The sequence below is a fragment of the Borostomias antarcticus genome (assembly GCF_949987555.1).
Source record: "Borostomias antarcticus genome assembly, chromosome: 15".
NCBI lineage: Eukaryota > Metazoa > Chordata > Actinopteri > Stomiiformes > Stomiidae > Borostomias > Borostomias antarcticus.
Genome location: NC_140248.1, coordinates 4,908,488 through 4,930,098, shown reverse-complemented (window position 1 = coordinate 4,930,098; position 21,611 = coordinate 4,908,488). Strand labels below are relative to the sequence as shown.

Genomic DNA, 21,611 nt, shown 5'->3' with positions numbered 1-21,611 from the left:
AATGGTCTCTCTCCACCTAAATCATGAACCAATGGTCTCTCTCCACCTAAATCATGAACCAATGGGCTCTCTCCACCTAAATCATGAACCAATGGGCTCTCTCCACCTAAAGCATGAACCAATGGGCTCTCTCCACCTAAAGCATGAACCAATGGGCTCTCTCCACCTAAATCATGAACCAATGGGCTCTCCACCTAAATCATGAACCAATGGGCTCCACCTAAATCATGAACCAATGGGCTCTCCACCTAAATCATGAACCAATGGGCTCCACCTAAATCATGAACCAATGGGCTCTCTCCACCTAAATCATGAACCAATGGGCTCTCCACCTAAATCATGAACCAATGGGCTCTCCACCTAAATCATGTGGGAAGCAATAAGCAATTAGCATAACTGGTGTAAATGTAAAGGCTTTTGTGACGCTCAAGGGTGAAAGCATATTTTATATCTGAATCTCTGCTCTTTTGTCTTAGACTCTATCCAAGATCTAGGTTTGAGTTTCCCAGACAAGAATTGGAATTTGCTCAAGTTCAGTTCTTGAATTCGATGTGTAATAATACCGCCTGGAAACAGAACAGCCTTAACACACACAGTGTGGGTCCTGGTGTGTGGAGGCTGCTTTAACACACACAGTGTGGGTCCTGGGGTGTGGAGGCTGCTTTAACACACACAGTGTGGGTCCTGGTGTGTGGAGGCTGCTTTAACACACACAGTGTGGGTCCTGGGGTGTGGAGGCTGCTTTAACACACACAGTGTGGGTCCTGGGGTGTGGAGGCTGCTTTTTCTCGGTATGTGGACCATGGATATGGGCAGGGAAGGATGAGGCCCCTAATCTAACACCCAAATGGAACTGTAACCACATGAAAGATTGTGCATTATCTTTTTTCTGAGTTCCCCCCAAATAGGAGGAAAAAAACTTTAAAATGAAAGAACAGGAAAAAGTGTCCATTGGTTTTAAACTGAGCCTCAGGTTTTCTGCTTCATGTACTTCATGAACCAATGGGCTTTCTCCACCTAAATCATGAACCAATGGGCTCTCTCCACCTAAATCATGAACCAATGGTCTCTCTCCCCCTAAATCATGAACCAATGGTCTCTCTCCCCCTAAATCATGAACCAATGGGCTCTCTCCCCCTAAATCATGAACCAATGGTCTCTCTCCACCTAAATCATGAACCAATGGTCTCTCTCCCCCTAAATCATGAACCAATGGTCTCTCTCCCCCTAAATCATGAACCAATGGGCTCCACCTAAATCATGAACCAATGGGCTCTCTCCCCCTAAATCATGAACCAATGGGCTCTCTCCCCCTAAATCATGAACCAATGGGCTCTCCACCTAAATCATGAACCAATGGGCTCTCCACCTAAATCATGAACCAATGGGCTCTCCACCTAAATCATGAACCAATGGTCTCTCTCCACCTAAATCATGAACCAATGGGCTCCACCTAAATCATGAACCAATGGGCTCCACCTAAATCATGAACCAATGGGCTCCCCCTAAATCATGAACCAATGGGCTCTCCACCTAAAACATGAACCAATGGTCTCTCTCCACCTAAATCATGAACCAATGGGCTCCACCTAAATCATGAACCAATGGGCTCTCCACCTAAATCATGAACCAATGGGCTCCACCTAAATCATGAACCAATGGGCTCTCCACCTAAATCATGTGGGAAGCAATAAGCAATTAGCATAACTGGTGTAAATGTAAAGGCTTTTGTGACGCTCAAGGGTGGAAGCATATTTTATATCTGAATCTCTGCTCTTTTGTCTTAGACTCTATCCAAGATCTAGGTTTGAGTTTCCCAGACAAGAATTGGAATTTGCTCAAGTTCAGTTCTTGAATTCGATGTGTAATAATACCGCCTGGAAACAGAATTGCTATTTAAGATGTGTCTTACACCGTGTCCTAACTGCTTGCGACGCGAGCAACAGAACGCGAGATCGCAGCTTGCTGTCCTAACTGAAACCGTAAAATTTCCTGTTCTGTTACGTCATTTGTCTATATTCCCAACTGAAGACAGTTAAAGAACAGCTGAATCCCAAATCGCGCACTTAGGCGAAAGTGCAGAGCACTCGCGGCCTTGTGGCCTTACATGCGCGTTCCCGCTAAGTCCACAAGGGCTCAGGGTAGTTCCAAAACTTGAATTGCTAGGTCCACAAGTGCGCCACGCCGCAATTTTGCGCACTGTAACCGCACTTACCGAAAGTCCGCAATTTCACGGACTTAGGAGCAGAAAATACCCACAGTCCACCGCGTCTCATGTGACACAGTGCTTGAGTGCATCCGAGTCATGATCCGAGTGCATCACACATAAATGATGACATTTGCAGATAACACAACATTTATCTTGAAATCCACATGCTGCAAACATATCCCACCCAACCTAATTTTTTAATTATTATTAAATTAAAACAGACTTCAATCGGTCAATTTGCAGAGCTGAAGGGAGCGTCAGAGCAGCCTCTGCGTCGGAGGAACGCGGCAGCCAATGAAAACGAAGTGGGAGGGGCATTGAGCGAAACTGGAAGTGCTGTCCCATTTAATTCACGGCCCTGCACCCTCTGGCCCTTCCAGCTGACGTCAATTAAGTGCTCAGGCCTCAGGCCACAAGTGCGAGGGGCCGCAAGTGCGGTTTGCGCACTCAGATTGGGATTCAGCTAGAACGCCTGTCAACGCGAGCGACAGGAGGAAAATAGGAACAGGGCGAGCGTCAAAAGGGCAGTCAAAACGTTGCGCCGCTTCGCGCTGCGTCGCTCGCGTCCAGTTAGGACATAACTATAGAAAACAAAGCAATGGAACGCATTTTGTCGCTGACGCTCGCTCGCGTCGCGTGTAGTTAGGACACGGCGATGTTACTTATCCAAATGCCAGCGTTCATCCTTGCAGAACCAGGCAAGGTTTAGCCTGGCTTATGTGCGTGGCTGTCTTGTTTCTGTTCAGGACTGGTAGGACAGAAGCTAGTCATGCCACTGAAATAGCTTTGAATTGAAATGACATGAAATAATGTCTGATAAATTACGATAGGTCTTGTCGCCTGGACACATCAGTTACAATCATCCATCTTCCAATGCTAATCCAGCACAATAAGAGCAGGATAGCCAGTTAGCTCATGGGCTCACAACAACTAGCAGCAGCTTCCATAACATTAATGGTAGCGGTCAGTGGCTAAAGCAGTTACACTGATGATTCCTGTAACGTTTGCTATTTTGCTGCAATTGGTTCAAGTTCTGTTTCTGGATAAAGGTATGGGTTAAACCCAGATAACACAAGGCTAGCGGACCTACAGCGGGTCCCCGATGGACGAGCTGGCGGACCTCCGGCCGAATCCGCTGACGGATGGCATCGAATGGCAAGCCGACCTCTGGCGGATTATTAGCATCAGGGACAGCGGCCCGCTAGTAATCCAAAATGCTCCCGCTATTGCTCCACCACTAGTCTCGGAGCCAGACTCTCTACGGAGCAGAGAGTCTGGACTTCAGCCGCTTAGAATTTGTAAAAGGAAGTTCTTAAAAAACGCATCACTTCCGGTCCGGACTGTCTACTACTCTCTACGGAATGTTGACGGGATATCCGTTTTTTCCCCCCAACTTCCTTCAACAAAATTTCAGCGCCTGAATACCAGACGTAGCAGACAATCCGGACCGGAAGTCGACTCGTCTGGCCCGTGAGACTACTGCACCACTATCCCACTGGTAGTTCATTGTCTATAACATAGGCCCATTGGCCCAAGGATTATGGATTTCTATTGCTAAATTAACTTACTCTCAACATTTTTTGGGTAACCCTTCCTTTCAAAGTCCCCCAATTACTAAACATTTACCTGGTAAATACATGCAAAGTATGTCCTAATATATAATGGATAATTACTGAGACACCTATACTGTAGATATATTTTCAAAACAGGAGTATTTCAAATGTTCAATTACTGCACATAAATAGTCAATAACTGACATAGCACCACCAGGTTACCACATTTTTACATAGCTTCTATAACATCCAGGGACCAAAAAAAATCTTGAACCCCTGACCTTCAACATTGGAGTCGGGCACTTTATCCACTACACCACCAAGGACCTCGAAAGTGCATAGTGTCATAGTATATTTACTTTGGTGTTCTGAGACTACTGCCTCTTGTGGTGGCAACATAGAACTGCAGGTCAACAACATGACTGAGGGAAAGAGAGAGGGAGGGAGTGACGACCGGACAAATGCTATCTATGGTGCACTGGCTTACAGCCACGCACAAAAACATGGGGACGCGCCCTATTGCGTTCTCTTCCCGACACGTTTTTAGGTTTCATTATTTTAACAATTCCCAGTCTATAAATTATTTTATTTGTAAATGACTCCGAAAAGGGATTAAACTATGAATAAAGTTCATGAATTCCATATTTGCAAATTGGAATCCTACAACCTGCAATTCAAATTTTAATAACTCATAACACATCCTGCGGTATTTTATTAGCCTACGCATTGAAGTTAAGAACTGAAGCAAATTCCAGTTCTAGTCTTGGAAACTCGTACCCAAGTATTGGATATGGTCCGAGACAAAAATATGACAGATTCTGCTATAACAGATAGTCCTCACAATCAGAGCATCGCAAAAGCTTTTATGTTTACAAATATTCAAAGGAGAGTATTTTCAATATATTGAAAAGATGGGGTCCATTTTCAGCTCTCTGCCTCTTCTCCAACAGTCCCGTTCCCTCCCCCGCCCCAGGCATGTGTATAAATCAGAGGTGCAAACCAATCACAGGTGAAAAAGCTGACAAACATGCCCTCATACAGATCAAACAAACGACCTTTTTTGGATTAAAAACGGCAATTTTCACCTAAAGGTGACAAATCTGCACCCCTGATAAATGGACTTGTACACTAAATGTTATAAACAAATCTCTTTACATACCCCAACAAGAGATGGCGGTATCAAACATCAAATAATTTGTTATAGCCAGATGGTTTAACGTGTTAAAAGACTGGCTGAAGTTGAGGCATCATTGCAGTCGGTGTCAAATGAGAAAAGTCATTATAGGGCCTGATTTACACTTGGTTCATTTGAGCACCCGTCATTGAGTATGAAAGCCAGCCAAGCGCCAACAATATATTTTACCCTTACAGGTCTAGAAATGTAAACATCTGAATCTACAAAGAGCTTATAACTTGGGCAAACTTATATTTTGTATATGTATATTTGTATATGTATATTTTGTATGAAGCAGATACCAAAACCAAAACCACCCATAAGTCATAATTGACAGCTTAAGTGCCTTTTATTTGGGACAAGAACACAAAAAGCAAACAGTGCCATCAATATCTCTCACCACATGGTACTGGACGTGTTAACAGCAATGCATGGTTGTTCCTAGAAAATAAAACCAAAGTGTTGGGCCTTAAATAAACAAGTAGAAAAAGCTGGGTGGGTGGGGTTGGGGTGTGAGGGGTTCAGTCAGGCTCAGTCCTCCTCATCCCAGTCCTTCTTGCCCTGGGGGGCTTTGGGTCCTCCTGCTGGTTTGGCCATGATGATCTGGGGGAGAACATGGAGACAGCAGTCAGTCAGTCAACCACAAAGGTCGAAATAATCAAGCACTTTATTTTGTTAACATTTAACTAAGTATGACCACTCCGCCATTGAAATGAAATCCAACAACAGGCTGTTGTTCTAGAGCTGATGTGTCTCCTGGCTCCATGCAGCATGCATTCACACACCGTGCCTTGGTTCTACATCCTAACCCAGGTCCATTTGCCTTTCTGGACCCTTCCTTGGGATCCAACCTCTCATGTTTACAGGTCGACTCTCTGGACAGAACAAGTAACGAGGCAAAGGCTCCAATTATCTTTTGAATGGTTGGTGAAATGGAGCCATCAGCATATTGCTTACACCTATCAGTTCCCCACAGATCTGAACAGGCTCAGGGTTAGGAGCTAATAGGATTGGAATGGTTGTGTTCGCACCGGGCTTGAGCGATATACCATAGTTAGTTTCAGCATCGCACACAATTGGCACAGATTGAGAATAGCAGTGCATAACTGTCATGTGTTTTGGTGAATTCACTAACAACGCATAAAACACCATTAATCAAACCCCAATGTCTATCGACATTACTCCGTCACACGCATACAAAGTTAGTACAGACAGGAAGTTGTGACGTTAACACAGCACACGCAAAGACACGTCCGTGATCGGGTGAGTATCCGTGCAGTTCTCTCTGTGTCACACACACACACGTTCCAGCACCTGCTGAGAGGGTGTGTGTTCCCTCTTAATGGTGCGTTTCAAACTGATCGGGCTCCTCCTCCCAGCCGTCTTTGTCCCAGTGGCCTCTCTGCTTGGGAGCCCGGGGTCCCCCAGCAGGCTTAGCCATGATGATCTGAACCACACACACAGGCTTCCTGACTAAGACTCTGCACACAGTGGACCCGCCCACAACAGAATTTCATACTCAAGACACCTGCTGCTGAAATGGTAATGAAAATCAGGTTGAATCAAGTTGAACTTATGGATATGAGAAGGCAAAGGGATATCCAGCTTGTTCCTGTCGATCTGCGAAGAGAAGGAGGATGGTGGCGGTGTGCGTGTCTATACCTGGTCCACTCGGAGCACGGTGACGGCCGCGTTGGTGGCCAGTTTGATACCCCAGTGTTTGACCAGGTAGGGCTCCAGGATCCCAGCCTCCAGCATGTCCTTCAGAGCAGCGCCCTCTCCCTGTCAGACATGATTACACATCCAGTCATGATCTCAGAGTGCGTGTGCCAATTACAATGCCATGTTAGAGTGTGTGTGGGCGCGTGTGTGTCGCCATGTTGATTTCTCTGTGCTTCTGTGTGGGAGAACGATGCGGTGTGAAGGGATTGCGAACGCGCATGTAGACACCAACTCGCCTCAATGTCAAAGCCCATGTTCTTGTTGCCCTCGTGGTGGGCAGCGTACAGTTTAGAGATGAGCTCGTTGCCCTTGACGCCAGAGTTCTCCGCTAGGGCACGAGGTACGGCCTCGAAGGCATCGCCAAACTTCTTGATGGCATACTGCTCCAGACCTGGACAAGACTATACACACGGAGAACAACACCATTTAGGATGGCACACAGCCACGCTCCTCCTTTAAACAGGGGGTCCCTCGGTTTTTTTTCCTGACTCAGAATGATGAGGCAAGGTGGTACCTTAAGTGGGGTGGGGGTGGGGGCTAGATTTTGGGCAACAAAAGCTTAATTTCCTTTCTGGTGAATTTTCTATGCAAATCTGGTGAATTGTCTATGCACTAATGTGTGCAAACTAAAATCTTACAACAAATCAATGGAAAACTAAAAATGAGTACCTACTACGCAAAATGTGTTCAGGTTGGCAGGTCATTTGTGGGTTTTTTTGTCGAGCTGGAGGCGATAACATTTGAGGAAAGCGGCCACCTCCTAATTCTATATATGCAGGGAAGACCCTGTTAAATGAACAAAAGGTGGGTAGAGCAAGCTCTCCGTACCTCTCCATAAGAGGTGATCTGTCTGGCCAGCTCGATCTCCGTGGCCCCGGCCCCGGGAATCAGCCGCTTGTCCTGCAGGAGGGGAATCAACAACAGTTGCGCTCCTAAACGGCTTCATTTAAACCCAGATCAGCTCCTAAACGGCTTCATTTAAACCCAGATCAGCTCCTAAACGGCTTCATTTAAACCCAGATCAGCTCCACCCAGCAGCACCAACCAGGGTTGTGTACAGCTGACAGAGTGCTAGTGACTCACCCTGGCCAGGACCTTGAAGGTGTTGACTCCGTCGTCAATGGCCCTCTCGATGTCGTCCATCAGGTTGTCTGTGGAGCCCCTGATCACGAGGGTGGCGATGGCGCCCTCCTCTTTCTCTGTCGGGGGGTGATATGAGAGAAGAAAGGATGAGAAAGGTGGAAGGGAGACGTTGAGATCTCGTATTGAGGATATATAAACCTCAAGTGTGAACAGGAGTGGTGAGGGGACACCGGCGAGTCTCACCGTGCTTGAACGCCACCACCTGCGTGTCTCCCACCTCCGTCAGGTAGACGCTGTCACAGTGGCCCATCTCCTCTGGGGTAGGAGGGGTCTGGAGAGGGTGGCGAGAGGGTGAAACAAACCACACCATTCACACAATCCAGTGGAAACACCAGAGCTCATATCACATTTCTAAAACTGAAACAAATAGATAACACTAGGATAATGTTAAATGGTGGTGAGATTTGACAGCTCCAGGTGTGGGGTACTGTGAGAGAGACTCACCAGTCTGGGCAGCGCTACGGCTCCCAAGGTCTTACACAGCCTACGCAGGTCCCACTTTGAGTTGAGTCTGAGGGGAAACACCACAGGGTTACACAGGGCAGGGGTTCCACACCACAGGGTTACACAGGGCAGGGGTTCCACACCACAGGGTTACACAGGGCAGGGGTTCCACACCACAGGGTTACACAGGGCAGGGGTTCCACACCACAGGGTTACACAGGGCAGGGGTTCCACACCACAGGGTTACACAGGGCAGGGGTTCCACACCACAGGGTTACACAGGGCAGGGGTTCCACACCACAGGGTTACACAGGGCAGGGGTTCCACACCACAGGGTTACACAGGGCAGGGGTTCCACACCACAGGGTTACACAGGGCAGGGGTTCCACACCACAGGGTTACACAGGGCAGGGGTTCCACACCACAGGGTTACACAGGGCAGGGGTTCCACACCACAGGGTTCCACAGGGCAGGGGTTCCACACCACAGGGTTACACAGGGCAGGGGTTCCCAACCTTCCTTCCCCAGAGCCCCCCGAACTTACACTTGGTGGAATTTGCGCCCCCCCCCCCCCCCAAAAAATCGCTGTGACCATCCAGTCTGTGTGTGTTCATACGTGCACGAATTCCATCAGGTGTAAGTTAGGGTACAATGAAGCGCTTCGCCAGTGTAGCAGGAATATTCATTTTGACACGATTCATAGTCTCAGATTAATTTGTTGAATTTATATGGTATTGTAGTGCTGTAAATACAAGGCTTTTTGGGCCTTCATCAGATATGATCATGTCTTATAGTGATGTCAATACAAGGCTTTTTGACCCTTCATCAGATATATAACTTATAACTGCTGTGGCTGACATGTCAATAACATGATTCTTTGTCTAGCTAATATTAAGGCCTCAGATTGTCTGGGGCCTGGCGCCCCCCCTGCGATTGTTAGCGCCCCCTTAAGGCTGTGTGCACACTGCAGATATTTTATGTAGCGGATAAATTACCCAGAGTGGATTTTGTGTTAAAAAAAGAGATGCGGCTCTTGAAGTGTATTTAGTTTCCATAACAACATTCTTGACTCTACCCAAGTTCGATATATTGTACCTTACGTTTTATCTTGTAACCAACCGTTACATTATTTACTTGCATTTCGCAACTTTTGGGCTTTTACTGTCATGTCAAAAAGTAGAAAGATTGCTCTGGCTGTAGCCTATTTAGAGGATGAAGAGGAGAGTTTGTCTGACTGGATTATGGGTTCAGGAGTCCTCTCTGGCCAGAGCACAGCGCATCTCAATATCCACCCGCATTCTGATCTTTTCCCATAGCTTTGAATGGAAATAAGATGCCGAAATCTGCAGCGCATTTTAAAGAGACCCATAGTGTGCACCCAGCCTAAGGGGGGGGGCGGAGCCCAGGCTGGGAAACCCTGATATAGGGGACCCGTCTGGGGCTGAACGCGTTGGACGACCGCCGGGCCCGTTCCTCTCACCTGACCACCATGAGCTGGTACTTGTTGGCGTAGTGCAGCGCCATGTCGGCCACCTTTCCGCCCGTCACCACCACGTTGGTTCCGGCCTCGGCGATGGCCTTCACCTGGGCCTCCATCATGTCCTCCTCGCCCTTACTGAAGTTCATCAGCTCCGCCGCATTCTTTATCAACACTGTGCCCTGGGGCAGTGAGGGAGGGAGGGAGGAACGATGAATGAAGGAAGCTATGCTAGTTGGTTATGACATCACTCGAGAGAGAGAGAGAGAGAGAGAGAGAGAGAGAGAGAGAGAGAGAGCGAGAGAGAGAAATGGAGGGAGAATTAGAAGGAAGATTTCAGGGTTTTAACTACTTTGACAGTGCAGCAGGTAGGGAGGAAGAGTCAGTGGGTGGGTGAGGCCAGGTCGGGTAGAGGGTTCCTCACCTTGGTCTCTGTCACCATGCAGTCGAAGGGACAGGAGAAGACGGCGATCTTGGCGTCTTTGACCGACGTGACGTCGCCCTCGGCCTCCTTCTTGAACACCATGCCGTGCAGCACGGAGGAGGACGTCAGCCCACAGCCCTGCAGACCCACACAGGGGAGGACTTCAGATACACACACACACACAGGCTAGAAAACCTGACAACGGCAAAGCAAGAAACCCTCGTGGAGAGTGTGTTAGAGAGAGGGAGAGAGAAAGGAAATGGCCGTAGATCGCACCACTTACCAGGATCTTGCACACTCTGACGTTATCCACGTTGAAGTTGCCAGATTCAGGGAAGATGGAGACTGCAGCGCATATAAAGCATGTCAGACACACACCAGCTCTGTCAGTGTGAGTTATCAATCTTCATCTGAGAAATGATCCAATACTCCTGGATGTCAAGTGGTGTGAAGGAGCTCGTGCTTTCACCTCCAGCGCACCCATCCAATCTCATTAGATCAGAGACGGCCCTTGTTAGATCAGCTCTTTAGCCAAATTAAAGGAGGAGGGAATAATCTGTTTCTATACAGTACACCAACGGGCTGAAGTTTCAGGGTTGAGTTTTCAGACTCACCACAAGCCTGGGCGATGAGCTCGGCCAGGAAGTCTTCGTTGCCGTACTGCTTGCTCATGACGGCCGGGCGGATCATGGCCGACGCCTCGTCGACGTCGTGGAGGTTCTTGGCTGATGAGCACACACACTCAGGGAGGATCTCCAGCGCCTTCTTGGACGCCATCTCATAGCCCTCAATCACCTGAGACAGATGGAGGCTGAATATCAGTGCTGAACAAACAGTTGTGCAATGGATATGTGTGTATATGAGAGAGAGGGAGGCAGTATGTGTGTGTGTGTGTATATGAGAGAGAGGGAGGCAGTGTGTGTGTGTGTGTGTGTGTGAGTGTGTGTGTGTATATGAGAGAGAGGGAGACAGTGTGTGTGTGTGTGTGTGTGTGTGTATATGAGAGAGAGGGAGACAGTGTGAGTGTGTGTGTGTGTGTTTACCTCTGAGACAGACAAGCCCATCCTGAGCAGCTCCTCTGCCAGTTCCAGCAGAGCTCCGGCGAACACCAGGACGAAGTTGGTTCCATCCCCCACCTCCTGCTCTTGCATGTGGGACGCCATCACGATCATCTTGGCTGCCGGGTGCTGCACCTATAACACCACCCGAAAAAAACAAAAAAACATATAGCTCAGGTTTGACTATAAACTCAATTTTTAAGACTTATCAAAGATGGGAGATGTGTCCAGTGTTGAACAGGGTAGTCTCACCTCAAGCTCTCTGAGAATCGTTGCCGCATCGTTGGTGACAAAGAGTTTCTCCAAGTGGTTGATGACCATTTTGTTCATGCCTGAGAAATGTAGAAATAAAATATAAGTCATGGTACGTTTAACGTTTTCAAGGGCTGAACCTGTACATATGCATTACCACTGTGGGTGGGTTATCACTCTTGGGACAGGCTGGGGATCTCACCGTTGGGCCCGTAGGCAGTGCGCGTGGTCTGGGCCAGCTCCTTGCACGCCTGGATGTTACGGAAGACTGCCTCTTCCAGCCCGGAGTAGTGCTGACGAGAACAAGCGCAGTGTCAGTGAGTCAAATCAAATCAAATCAAACTTTATTTGTATAGCGCATTTCATACACAGAGGCAACACAATTCTCTTTAGGTCCCAGTCCCACCCCTACATATTCCAGAGACCAAGATCCAGACTCATAGAGTGTGAGAGAATAGAGATTAGAAGAATGGTGGTACAGGTCTTAAGTATGGACAAGATAGTTATACAGATAGCTAAATTTACTCATCTGTTTAGGGAGATGCCGGAACAATATCACTAGAAAGGTACAGGGCTAGTTGGAACACACCGCCTAACGTTAAAATAATGAATTATTGAGGTTTCGCCCCAAGATGCGGATCTTCTCGGGCCACGCCTTCCTTGGGCTTGTTCACCATCCGTGACGCAGTCAGTCACATTACAACTGAGCACTGTACTCGTTAACGTGAGCTACCTAACAAACTGACCTAACACACTGACCTAACACACTGACCTAACAAACTGACCTAACACACTGACCTAACACACTGACCTAACAAACTGACCTAACACACTGACCTAACACACTGACCTAACAAACTGACCTAACACACTGACAGTTTGATTGTTGACAGTAAGATACAGATCTTAACTAGTCTGCTCATCGAACCACCATGGATGAATGACAGTGCTAGGCTAGCTAAGCAGCAGCATGGGAGGCTCGCTGTTCAGTGCGTGCTCATTGGTTGCTAAGCTAAACTAGCTAGCAGACAGTCGACTCATTATCTAGTTATATCGTTAGTTCAAGGATGTCCGAAGAGCAGTCTTTAGATTCGATGTCAGCGGCATTTGTCACTGCCTTCTCCCCATTTCTCACATGAGTTTGCGATCAAGTCGGCAGGATAGAGTATGATTCTTGGCCTAGGCTGTTCTAGAAACCTCTCTCTCCATGAAGGCTGTTCTAGAAGCTTCTCTCTCTCTCCATGACTGTGCTTCCCGTGGTTAGCCTAGCCTAGCGAGCTAGCGAGCTCTAATAGGAAATAATGTTAAGCAGTAAGGGTTCATTTCAACACATAACTAGACCTCACCTTTGCCCCATCCTTTAACATTTGGGCAAAGCCCGGAGCTTTGGGGACGTGTAGAGCCATTTTCTGATGTTTTACAGTAGCCGCGGTGTCCAGGAGAGAGTAGCTGCAGCGTGGGTTCAGCAGCACAAAGAGGAAGGGGGAGGAGCGTCGGGCTTCGCTACAGTGCATCGCGATGGACATACTTAAGAAGGCGTTTGTAAAATAGCAAACCCAATGTTGTTCAATGAGTGACCACACGGGGGCAGAGTAGTACTAGGCTACCCAAGTGTACAACCTAGACATGGGTGGCTTGTCTGAAGACTAAAACATACTCCACAATGTCTCTGGGACGCTTACTTTGAAATAGGTCATTTTATTACACTCCAAACAGAATATGGTATTAAAGTGTTGGTCTAAGGGCAAATCAGAGGATGGCCCCAGTGGAACACAGTAAGCCAAATACAGTGGGCCACATATTCGGAACAGGGAGAAGTGGACAAGGTCAAAGAAAGGACAGTTTGTAAAAAGAAATTAAGAAAAATCCTGGAAACAGCTTACAGTATTTTTCTTTGGATTGTAGGCTACAACGTACTGTTCAGAACACTTTGGCATCAGGGCTTGTATTATACCATTATGCTCAGTTAATGGAGAACAAAATTACAGTGCAGAATTGTACCTGAGAATGCTGAGTCATCAGGGTTGACTTGTACTCAGGGCACCCATACTTTACAACAACCTAAACAGCTAAACATAACTGAGCATTGTGGTGCAAGAATATCATCACACATGGATGCAAATCAGTTGATAGTCACCTAGTTGAGCTACCAGAAGGTGAAAAAACACATCGACCAGAAACTGTACAGTATATTATTTGCTTAAAGGGCAATGCTCGTTTTTGACAACCTGGACCTTATTTACGACATATTATAAGAAGTTTGACTCACCCGAGATCACTTTTGTGTAGTTCGGAGGCATGTAGAAGAAATTTAAAATCCAGCGCGAGCCAGTATATCCATGTAATGACGGTGATCGGGGCAACGAGAATGCAGTTTCTCAAAATCTATTTTCGGCCGCTAAACGGTTGTTTTCATCAATCAGATTGGATGAATCGACAGTTGAGATTCCTCAACGCGAGGCATTGTTGTGGTTTTCAAATACGGGGTCTTTAGCCTCTGTAATATGATCTTTACACGCCTTTCCCCACTTGCTCCAGCACGCATGCGCACAGGCCAGCGCGCAGACTGGCTATTCTCCGGCTCACATTCTCTGCGCTACGATCGTTGTTGGTGCCGAGAATATTGTCGTCGTCATTCGTCAGCAACAATCCGATCGTAGTGCAGAGAATGTGAGCCGGAGAATAGCCAGTCTGCGCGCTGGCCTGTGCGCATGCGTGCTGGAGCAAGTGGGGAAAGGCACTTATATATATATACTGGCTCGCGCTGGATTTTAAATTTCTTCTACAGGCCTCCGAACTACACAAAAGTGATCTCGGTGAGTCAAACTTCTTATAATATGTCGTAAATAAGGTCCAGGTTGTCAAAAACGAGCATTGCCCTTTAACCTGAGGAAGTGCCCTCGGTAAGACCGGGACACGAGACGACCTTACCTTCATAAAGTAAAAGGTGTTGAGTGTGTATTGTGTGTTAAGGCTGTACCTGAGTGGTTCCAACTGTGACGCGTGGTTACAAGTTCAAAGCTTGAACAAGGGTTGATCAGAAATGAACCGTGAGTTATTGAATACTTCAATGGAATGTTGAGGAAATCCTTGTAAGTATAGAAGACATACGATAAAACAAGGTTCTGAGCCAAGTAGTGCATAAACGTCTCCAGTTATCTGAGAAGGCAGAGTTAGAACATGAATGATTACTGTGCAATCTTCATGTTAAATGCATGTAAGCTGCACTGCTATAAAATCTTTATTCTTAAAAACAGTTTCTTTGTAGGTCACTGCATGTAGTGTCATTATCCAAGTTGCTCCTGGGGCCACACTCCCTCCTTGGGACACCATTTCAGCACAGGTGCTTATCTAAGGAGCTTTCCCATTGGCTGAGTGTTCATTACATGCGGGCATCTCCCTGGAGCAGCTGGGTGAAGGTTCAAAAGAGGTCTGGTGTATATCTGAGGCCGGGCCCGCTGAGAAGGCCGAGTTTGGGGCCTGGGGCTGGAGTATCTCCCCAAGCCCAGCGAAGAGGGGGTCTGTGGAGGAGATAAGAGATGAGAGCGGGCAGTCTGCGCTGGAGTACTTGGCCAGGACTTGGAGCTGTTCTGGACGTAGTGCTGCCTCACTGCAGACTCTCTGATACAAGGCAGAGACACTGTGCCAAGTCTTCAACTTCAACTGGCTCAACTGGTTTCTCTCTGCCGTCAGCTTCTCCTTCTCTGTTCTCTGTGACGCACACACACACGCACGCACACACACAGGTGCATTGATGGATTAGTCAACACTAAGTACTTTGTATGAAACAAATATAAATGACTGACAGATAAACGTCTCAAGCGCTCCTCACCAGCTTGTCGATTTCACACTCCAGATTGTGGATGCAGTCCAGCTTCCTCTTGCGGCATCGCTGGGCAGCGGCGCGGTTCTTACTGCGCCGTCTCACGTCGTGGACAAAGTCCAGCTGCGTCGGAGTCAGACTGTGCTGCTTCAGCGTCTGCTGGAAGTCGTTCCTGGTCAGGGACACCACGCAGTCCACAGAGAACGGCAGCTGCACCTGCTGGCCCCAGGGAGGGAGACACTACTCTCAGCGTACGACTGAACAACCAGTCCCGAGGAACAGTCACTGTTGTAAAGGATTGTGTGACTCATAAATGTACCTTATATATGAGCTGATAGTGGTGGAAGTGGAGGTTGCCTCATCTAACTTTAATATAACGCTAACACCGTGTCCTAACTGCTTGCGACGCGATCAACAACGCGACATCACATGCTTGCTGCCGTAAAATTTTCCATTTGTCTATATTCCCAACTGAAGACAGTTAAAGAACGAACGCCTGTCAACGTGAGCGACAGGAGGAAAATAGGAACAGGGCGAGCGTCAAAAGGGCAGTTAAAACGTCGCGCCGCTTCACACTGCGTCGCTCGCGTCCAGTTAGGACATAACAATAGAAAACAAAGCAATGAAACGCATTTTGTCGCTGACGCTCGCTCGCGTCGCGTGTAGTTAGGACACGGTGTAACGCTATCAATTCTTAACCTAAATCCACAGCACCTGGATGTGGCCTGACCACCACAGTCATATCTTTCACCGGTCTCCGGTCACTGCTGTGGTGAACCAGTGAGTGTCTGATAACAGGTTCTGATCTGTGCTGGACTCTGATCCAGCTGGCAAGCACACTCGCACACACACACGCGTGCATGCACACACACACAGCTGAATTATTAACCGAAACCACCGTGGTGAATGAGCGCCAACACCTGTCCACCTCTATGACCACGCACGATCTTATCTAAGACAAACAGGAGCGCCATGCCACAGTTAGGGAGAGGTTTCCTCGGGCCACTTCAACGCAAGCTAAGTGTGATCGAGACTCAAAATTATAGTGCTAATTTAAGTGGTGGAATCCATTCACAACAACGCTTTAATAAAGTAATATTTGAAGAAGCCTGAGATTCAGAATGACGAACAAACGTGTTTTTCTCTTCCGTCTCACCTTCCTGGCCATCTCGCTGGTGTAGGACTCACTGTCCCCCTCGGTGTCCAAGCTGTCCGAGTCTCCGTCCTCCCCTGAGGTGAGAGAGGACACGTAGGGACTCCACCCAGAGGGGTACGACCCCTCGCAGGCCGGCAGCGGGGCGTCGGCTTCTCCTGTCCCCGTCCCCGTGCCTCTGCCTGGGTCCAGGGTCTGGAGGTGGGCCCAGTCCCTGGTTCTGGAGCTCGGGTCCAGCTGGAGCTTCTGCCCGTCCACGGCTGCGCTTCCGGCCTGCGAGGCTCTATTCCCAAGCCCGGGCCCGGTCTCGCCCTCAGCCCCGGTCTGGAGCCCGAAGCCCGTCCCAGCCCACGTCCCAGACCCGTCCCCTGTTCCGCTCTGGGCCCCGGACCCCGACCCGGTTCTGTGGGCGGCGTCCAGGCTGAAGGTAGGGGAGGAGAGCTCTGCCCAGAGGCCCCAGGCCAGGTTCTCTGCCACCTCTCTCTCCACGCTGCTTCTGTCGCTACCTCCTCTCCCGCCTTCTCCTCTGCCTCTACACAGCGGCCTCTCCTTGCTCTCCCCGTCACTCGTCCCTCCTCCACATTTCTTCATCCCCCCATTTCTCCGCAGCCTCTCCGCCTCCTCCTCATCGCTGCTCCGCTCGCCATATTCCTCCCTTTTCTCCGCCGCCAGGGATTTGGGACGGCTGTGAACAGCGCCGCTGACTCCCCACGACTCCAAGTTGACTCCCCACGACTCAGAGTTGACTCCCCACGACTCAGAGTTGACTCCGCACGACTCAGAGTTGACTCTGCACGACTCAGAGTTGACTCCCCACGACTCCGATTTGACTCCCCACGACTCCGAGTTGACTCCCCACGACTCCGAGTTGACTCCCCACGACTCCGAGTTGACTCCCCACGACTCCGAGTTGACTCCCCACGACTCCGAGTTGACCCCGCACGACTCCCGGTCCCGTCGGTCTCCCGGTCTCCCTCCGGGGCCCGCCCTCTCCGCTTCCCGCAAGCCGCCATTGCGCTCTCTCTCTACAGCCGCCTCCTTCTTTATCTGCGAGAGGCCTCGTCCGGGGGCCTCGGTGGCAGGACCCTCCCCACGGCCCCCGGAGGACGGCAGGCCTCTCAGAGCGGGTGGGGCACCGGGAGGACAGTCCTCCCCGCTCTCCACCGCAGGGGAACCGGGGCACTTCTCCAGGCCGGAGGCCCGTTTCACACAGACTAGCTCGGACTCAGGATGCTTCGGACTCTGGAGAGAGTAGTCGGTCGGGCCGTCCGATTGGACGTCAGACTGGAGAGGCGGGCCTCTGCTCTTGCTTCCTGTGACGTCACTTCCTGGCTGGAAGATGGCTGCAACCAGCTCTTGTTCGGAGGGTGAATCCAAAGAAACCCGCGCTCCTTTTTCACTCGACAGGGTGTCAATGACGGCATCTGGGTAGCGGACGGGGCCGACGGACTGTTTCTTCTTACAGCGCGTCTTACAGCACGTCTTTTTCGGAAAGGGGGCAGAGCCTCTGGTGCTGGGGAAGAATTTGGGAAGGAGGAAGTCAAAGCAGGCTTTGTCCAGATCTTTGAAGCCCAGAATACCTGCGCAGTTGCGGATCTCAATGGCGTTATCTTTGCTGAACAGGAGTTTGGATGTGTAGGCAAACCTGAGCAAAGGCCCGAAGCCACTGACAGTCACCTGAGAGAAGAGGAAAGAGAAAGAAAGAAAATAAATGTTTAAATGTCTGGATATTGACACCTATAAAGACACCACATACACACACGTATGGTTGCAGCCACACACACAGTAAGTAAGTAAGTAAGTAAGTAGGTAAACTTTATTTATATAGCGCTCTTCACAGCATGGATGCACAGAGTGCTTTACAGTAATAAGTTAAAATCAAACAAAATATGCAATAAAAAAAAAACCCATTAAAACCAGAAACAGAAACAAAAAGAGAACATTGCAAGCCGCAACAAGAACCAGTGTCTTTAGTTGTTTTTTGAACATACGTTCAGAGGGTGCAACTCTCAGGTCCTGAGGCACTCCAGAGACACACACACACACACACACACACACACACACACACACACACACACACACACACACACACACACACAGACATGGTCACACAGATTCAGCACAATCCACCTGCTGACAGAGCATATTTTCTATCCTATCTCTCTCATCAGCTGGAATAGGGTGAGCTGTACATCCCTACTATGCATGTGAACTGCATGACTCCAACTCTGGAGCCAACAGCCTTGAGCATCACAACCCATGGAATGTGGTCAGTAATAAGTAGCATACTAATCTAGTTTCTCTACCTCAGTTCAAGGGAGGAGTGATGCCATAAAGTAGGGGAAACTTACTTTAGCTTAGCACAATCAGTAGGGTGAACACCTAGACTTTAGCTTAGCACAATCAGTGGGGTGAACACCTAGACTTTAGCTTAGCACAATCAGTGGGGTGAACACCTAGACTTTAGCTTAGCAGGCTAAGTCGTTTCTTTCTCACCTCAGCTGGCAAAGTGAGGATCAGCCCCTGGCCTGCGTGGGAGGAGACCCTGTTTGTGAAGTACTGGCTGCAGGAAGCCAGGACCGAGCGGTGGGCCCTGAAGCTCTCCCCCTCCACCACCACGGTGAGGTCACACAGCACGTCTCTACGCCTCTGGTCGTCAAGGCAACGCAGCACATGGGAGCTGTGCACCGACGACTCGAACGTAAACGCAGAGGACCGTGAGCTCTCCAGAGACATGGTCAGCAGGGACATCTGGACACACACACACACACACACACACACACACACACACACACACAGAAAGACAAACACACAGGCAGTTACAGAGAAAATCTAACTTAATGAGTGCCCACTAATCGACCATATTAACCACACATCCACCATTGATTATGCCCCACAGCTGCATGCCTACCGCAATCAGCTGAATTATGTTCAGTCATGGAGTGCAGACAGCCATAGCAATCAGCCTGAGACAAATCGGCTACCCCTTTAGTTTACCTACTGAAATCTAACATGCTAAATTAATTCTGTATGAGCATAGCCAACGTGTCCATAAGCCCTTATCTCAACTAGACTGTATTCTGAACTCCGGCTAACTCCGATCAGTGTGTGTGTGTGTGTGTGTGTGTGTGTGTGAGTGTGTGAGAGTGTGTGTGTGTGTGTGTGTGTGTGTGTGTGTGTGTGTGCGTGTGTGTGAGAGAGTGTGTGTGTGTGTGTATATGTGCCTGCCCATGGGCAACAGAGCGGAGAGCGCTGACTCACGTGCTCCTGCTGATAAAGGATGATCAAGCACATTCTCTCTCTCTCTGAATCTGTCCAGTAAAGGAGTTCGATCTCCGCGAAAGTCCACTGACCAGATAATATGTAACCAATCATCATATATATATATTCAAATATTCTTGAGAAAGTTTATGTGCACTGGCTTGTTTGTTGTGATGACGACAGTCTTTTCTAAACCTCTCAATCTAAACCTCTAAATCTAAACCTTAAAAGACTGGGCTGAGGTAGGATAAACCCAAAAAAGGATTAGGGTATGTCGTTGTCCAGATAGGCATGTGAAATACTGCACTCACGAGGTAAACAAGCAGCCTAACACGTCACGTTACTATAGCCTTAACAAAACATGCACATTGTCGAAAACAAGCAAGTCGCACGCAAGTCTAATAAACGTCGGCTACGGTCTGAAAGAGAAATAATGAACTTACCTATCGCAAGGTCGAGAAATGTGTGGACTATAAATGTGAGGAATCGTCACGAATTCCTCCGAGCTGAGATTATTCAACGTGTGAAATCCAACTTCAGCTGTTATGAGGCTCGATCCCTCAACCACTTGACAGACGCGATGCCAGCTAGTGAGCTGAGACTGAATTCAAGCTCTTTTGGCGCAGCCCTTCCTCGAATTAATTTCTTGCCATACTATGATCCCTGTCATAATACTAGCGCGTTACTTCCGCTTTCTGGACACAAATGTTTGCGAGAGAGAGAGAGAGAGAGAGAGAGAGAGAGAGAGAGAGAGAGAGAGAGAGAGAGAGAGAGAGAGAGAGAGAGAGAGAGAGAGAGAGAGAGAGAGAGCTAGTACATCAGTGTGATCTGCTTCTCAATTAATCACTGCTGAGAGGTAGTCACTCAATTTACCTACAAAAACGTAGGCTTCGTTTCTGACTGCAACTATCTGGGATAATGTGTGTGTGTACGGGGGTCAGCTGATTATTTCACAATTTCAGAGTAATCTCATTGTGAAACAGTAACTTCCCTATTCTGAGTTGGTTTACTGATAAACCGTGCAACTGAAAGATGAATCATGCTGGAGTTCAAAACAAATGCATTTTATTCATTATAGATTATGATAATGTGATGCCATTGAGCATTTAGGTGGGTTTGACACATTTATCAACACATTTATGCTTATGACAATTTGGTGTCACAGCAGGGAACCAACACACACATAATCACAACCCTTTCTCATTGTTAACAATAGAGAATCACTCTCCTATCGTACTTCCATTGCCTTTCCAGAGAGGGACTGAGCATTACATCTAGCTAGTTTTGACACTAACATTTCTCACCTCAACGTCTTACTCCTCTCTGTGCATAGCAAGAGCCTCTGGGGTTTGGAGAAAGGGTGAGGGGTTAAGGGGGGGGGGGGGGGCTCCCCAGAAACAAAAGTTTGGACCACATTACACCATCTGCAGGTGTCCACACTAACCCCGAGATACACAGAAACACTCAAACCCTAAAGAGCCCCCTCTCTTTAGTCGTCTGTCTTATGTCTACGCCTCACAAGGAAACCCCGAGCTCCCGATCCATGCAGTCAGTGAGTAACAGTTGGTCATGGAACCTAGAACCTCGAACGAAAATTACATCAGATCAAAATAACGCATACTGGTGTTTCACCATCTTAGTCATCCTAAGAAAGCAGGCTCATTGGTTCCTCTTAGACATCATAACAACATTCCACATAGTTACAGGGATGCCATGTTCTCTGGGCTCAGCGCTGACCAAAACTCAGACAGAATCGGAATTCAAATCTAAACCGTCACCCTGAAAGGGATACTCAGAAGAGGCAAAATGGCGTCTTATAGCTCTGAAGTGTGCCAGAGACAGGAGACTTGTGTAACGGCTGAACCCCTCCCTGTCTCATCCCGGTGTATAGTCAGCCCCACCCCTCCAGGTCTCGGGG

The 21,611-nt window shown here is 48.4% G+C and overlaps 2 protein-coding genes across 4 annotated transcripts; both read right to left on the bottom strand.

The window, feature by feature from the left end:
- Nucleotides 1-5,260: 5,260 nt before the first annotated feature.
- cct8 (chaperonin containing TCP1, subunit 8 (theta)) lies at nucleotides 5,261-12,927 on the bottom strand. The gene is made up of 15 exons (XM_084449617.1): nucleotides 12,803-12,927; nucleotides 11,659-11,749; nucleotides 11,457-11,536; nucleotides 11,190-11,339; nucleotides 10,761-10,941; nucleotides 10,430-10,491; nucleotides 10,147-10,284; nucleotides 9,726-9,904; nucleotides 8,246-8,312; nucleotides 7,985-8,072; nucleotides 7,742-7,857; nucleotides 7,487-7,558; nucleotides 6,891-7,059; nucleotides 6,599-6,714; nucleotides 5,261-5,539 (listed from the first exon to the last, which is right to left on the bottom strand). The coding sequence occupies exons 1-15, from the start codon at nucleotides 12,860-12,862 to the stop codon at nucleotides 5,468-5,470; spliced, it is 1,641 nt and encodes a 546-aa protein (XP_084305743.1). The 5' UTR covers nucleotides 12,863-12,927; the 3' UTR covers nucleotides 5,261-5,467.
- A 1,299-nt stretch (nucleotides 12,928-14,226) lies between these two features.
- bach1b (BTB and CNC homology 1, basic leucine zipper transcription factor 1 b) lies at nucleotides 14,227-20,373 on the bottom strand. 3 transcript variants are annotated; one of them, XM_084450163.1, is made up of 6 exons: nucleotides 20,137-20,373; nucleotides 18,929-19,183; nucleotides 18,078-18,109; nucleotides 16,436-17,945; nucleotides 15,289-15,498; nucleotides 14,227-15,167 (listed from the first exon to the last, which is right to left on the bottom strand). In XM_084450163.1, the coding sequence occupies exons 2-6, from the start codon at nucleotides 19,181-19,183 to the stop codon at nucleotides 14,808-14,810; spliced, it is 2,367 nt and encodes a 788-aa protein (XP_084306289.1). In that variant the 5' UTR covers nucleotides 20,137-20,373; the 3' UTR covers nucleotides 14,227-14,807. The 3 variants fall into 3 exon arrangements, with proteins under 3 accessions (XP_084306289.1, XP_084306287.1, XP_084306288.1); XM_084450161.1 differs by having other exon boundaries at nucleotides 16,436-18,109; XM_084450162.1 differs by having other exon boundaries at nucleotides 15,289-15,495; nucleotides 16,436-18,109.
- Between the last annotated feature and the right edge of the window lie 1,238 nt (nucleotides 20,374-21,611).

Coding starts and splice junctions, on each gene's coding strand:
- bach1b (XM_084450161.1), bottom strand. CDS start 19,183: ATGTCCCTGCTGACCATGTCTCTGGAGAGCTCACGGTCCTCTGCGTTT. Junction 18,110..18,928: donor TCCTCACTTTGCCAGCTGAG/GTGAGAAAGAAA, acceptor CTCTTCTCTCAG/GTGACTGTCAGTGGCTTCGG. Junction 15,168..15,288: donor AGTGTGAAATCGACAAGCTG/GTGAGGAGCGCT, acceptor TGTGCGTCACAG/AGAACAGAGAAGGAGAAGCT.
- cct8 (XM_084449617.1), bottom strand. CDS start 12,862: ATGGCTCTACACGTCCCCAAAGCTCCGGGCTTTGCCCAAATGTTAAAG. Junction 11,750..12,802: donor TGTTAAAGGATGGGGCAAAG/GTGAGGTCTAGT, acceptor TGTTCTCGTCAG/CACTACTCCGGGCTGGAAGA. Junction 8,313..9,725: donor TACCAGCTCATGGTGGTCAG/GTGAGAGGAACG, acceptor GTTTCCCCTCAG/ACTCAACTCAAAGTGGGACC.